A 1,512-nucleotide genomic window follows, 5' to 3' on the forward strand; every position below is an offset into this window, starting at 1 on the left:
GGCAGCTTCGCAGTTACGCACATGTGTATACGTGCACCTCATTAGCTATACGGTGGTTCCCCTTGCCTATCCCTCTTTCCCTCTCCTCTTCTCATGTAGAAGCGGAGGCCACCAGAACTGGGGGCGTTGGCCATTGGATCTGACTCACCTACCGCAGAAAGCGTGACGAGGCAGTTCGAATCCTAAATGCACTGCATCTGCACACCATGCCCGGTATATGGCATACTCCATCTAGGCGTATTGATGTCAACTATGGAGGATACTATTCTCGACACTCAGCCTAGCAATCCATCATAAGACGCAACACTGTCAAGTTAGCAGTAACTCTAGATACCGCCAACTTCGATGAGGCCAACGCGGTGGTTCATGGGCCTTCCTCAACCGCCTTAATGACCAGTATAGAAACCACTTTTACCCATAAACCCACAACTATCAAGCTCAGAAAAAAATACAAGTACCCTAATAAACCAATCGCCACTACTACATATACAGCGCCACTTTATAACAATAGATACCCTCCAGCTTGGTGCTTCTTGCACGGCAAACGGTATCATAACTGCCGATTCATATGTCGTGGCTAGATGCATCAACTGGATATAAAGAAAAGATCTCCGACGACCTACCTCACATGAGCTGGGCAATGAAATTGGCGACTGCCCACAACACAATACAGCTCACATGTAAAGATCTTCAAGGCAGTGTTGATGAAAATACAATCTTACCGAAAATTTTAAACAAATCAAACAGTGTATTATCCCGCATAGCCAGAAATACATAAGACTATCGTAGTTTATATCTGTCCAGCGAAGGGAGCGTTAAACGAGTGTGTCCTCAGCCGAGGAACTCCACCAGTTGACCTCCGTCGAGCCGCGTCGAAGCTCTTGCTCTGCATAGTCTTCAGATCAAATGGATTTATAGAACCCCTAAGGTACCCAAAGTACATCATATACTCGACATGCTTCCATGCCTCTACAAAAACTCCCAGACTCCGCACTAGTGAGTAGAGATCGTCCAAGTCGCGTTCCTCCGTCGCACACGTACCACTCCCCATTTCCCTTCTAGCCTTCCTCATCTGCATCCTAGCCTCGCCCATAAGGCGTTCGATCCTACCCAGCAACCCCACCGCCTCGTCAAATCGACCCGTTCGAGATTCCCACAGTCCAAGGTGACTCCCATGCTTCAGCGTCACCGCAGCCAACTCCTCAGCAGCAGTTCTCATATCCTTGGCGAACTGCGTCAAGTCCCCCAAGGCCCGTTCAAGCTCAGGGGTAAGACCCTTCCAACTGGGCCGGAAGGAGGCGGCCGCACTAACTATCACCATGGTCCTTCTGGCCAGCCGATCCAGCAACGGCTGAGCCGCTATGATATGGGATGCATTCACTCGACGTTCCTCTGATCTGAAGTACCCACGAAGGAGCGAGAACAGTTTAGTCTCGACATTAGCGTCCATAACCTGAGCCCATCTCACATCGTGTTTTCTCATCAGCTCACCACCAATACTAATAACCCGCT

At 49.5% G+C, this 1,512-nt stretch overlaps 1 protein-coding gene across 1 annotated transcript; it reads right to left on the minus strand.

Moving 5' to 3' along the window:
- Positions 1-790: 790 nt before the first annotated feature.
- On the minus strand, positions 791-1,453 carry Pmar_PMAR004753 (hypothetical protein; the record flags this gene model as incomplete). Its single annotated transcript, XM_002769158.1, has 1 exon — positions 791-1,453. A coding segment is annotated over one exon (663 nt), but the record flags the coding sequence as incomplete, so codon positions are not given.
- Between the last annotated feature and the right edge of the window lie 59 nt (positions 1,454-1,512).

Source organism: Perkinsus marinus (genome assembly GCF_000006405.1).
Source record: "Perkinsus marinus ATCC 50983 genomic scaffold scf_1104296966242, whole genome shotgun sequence".
Classification (NCBI taxonomy): Eukaryota; Perkinsozoa; order Perkinsida; family Perkinsidae; genus Perkinsus; species Perkinsus marinus.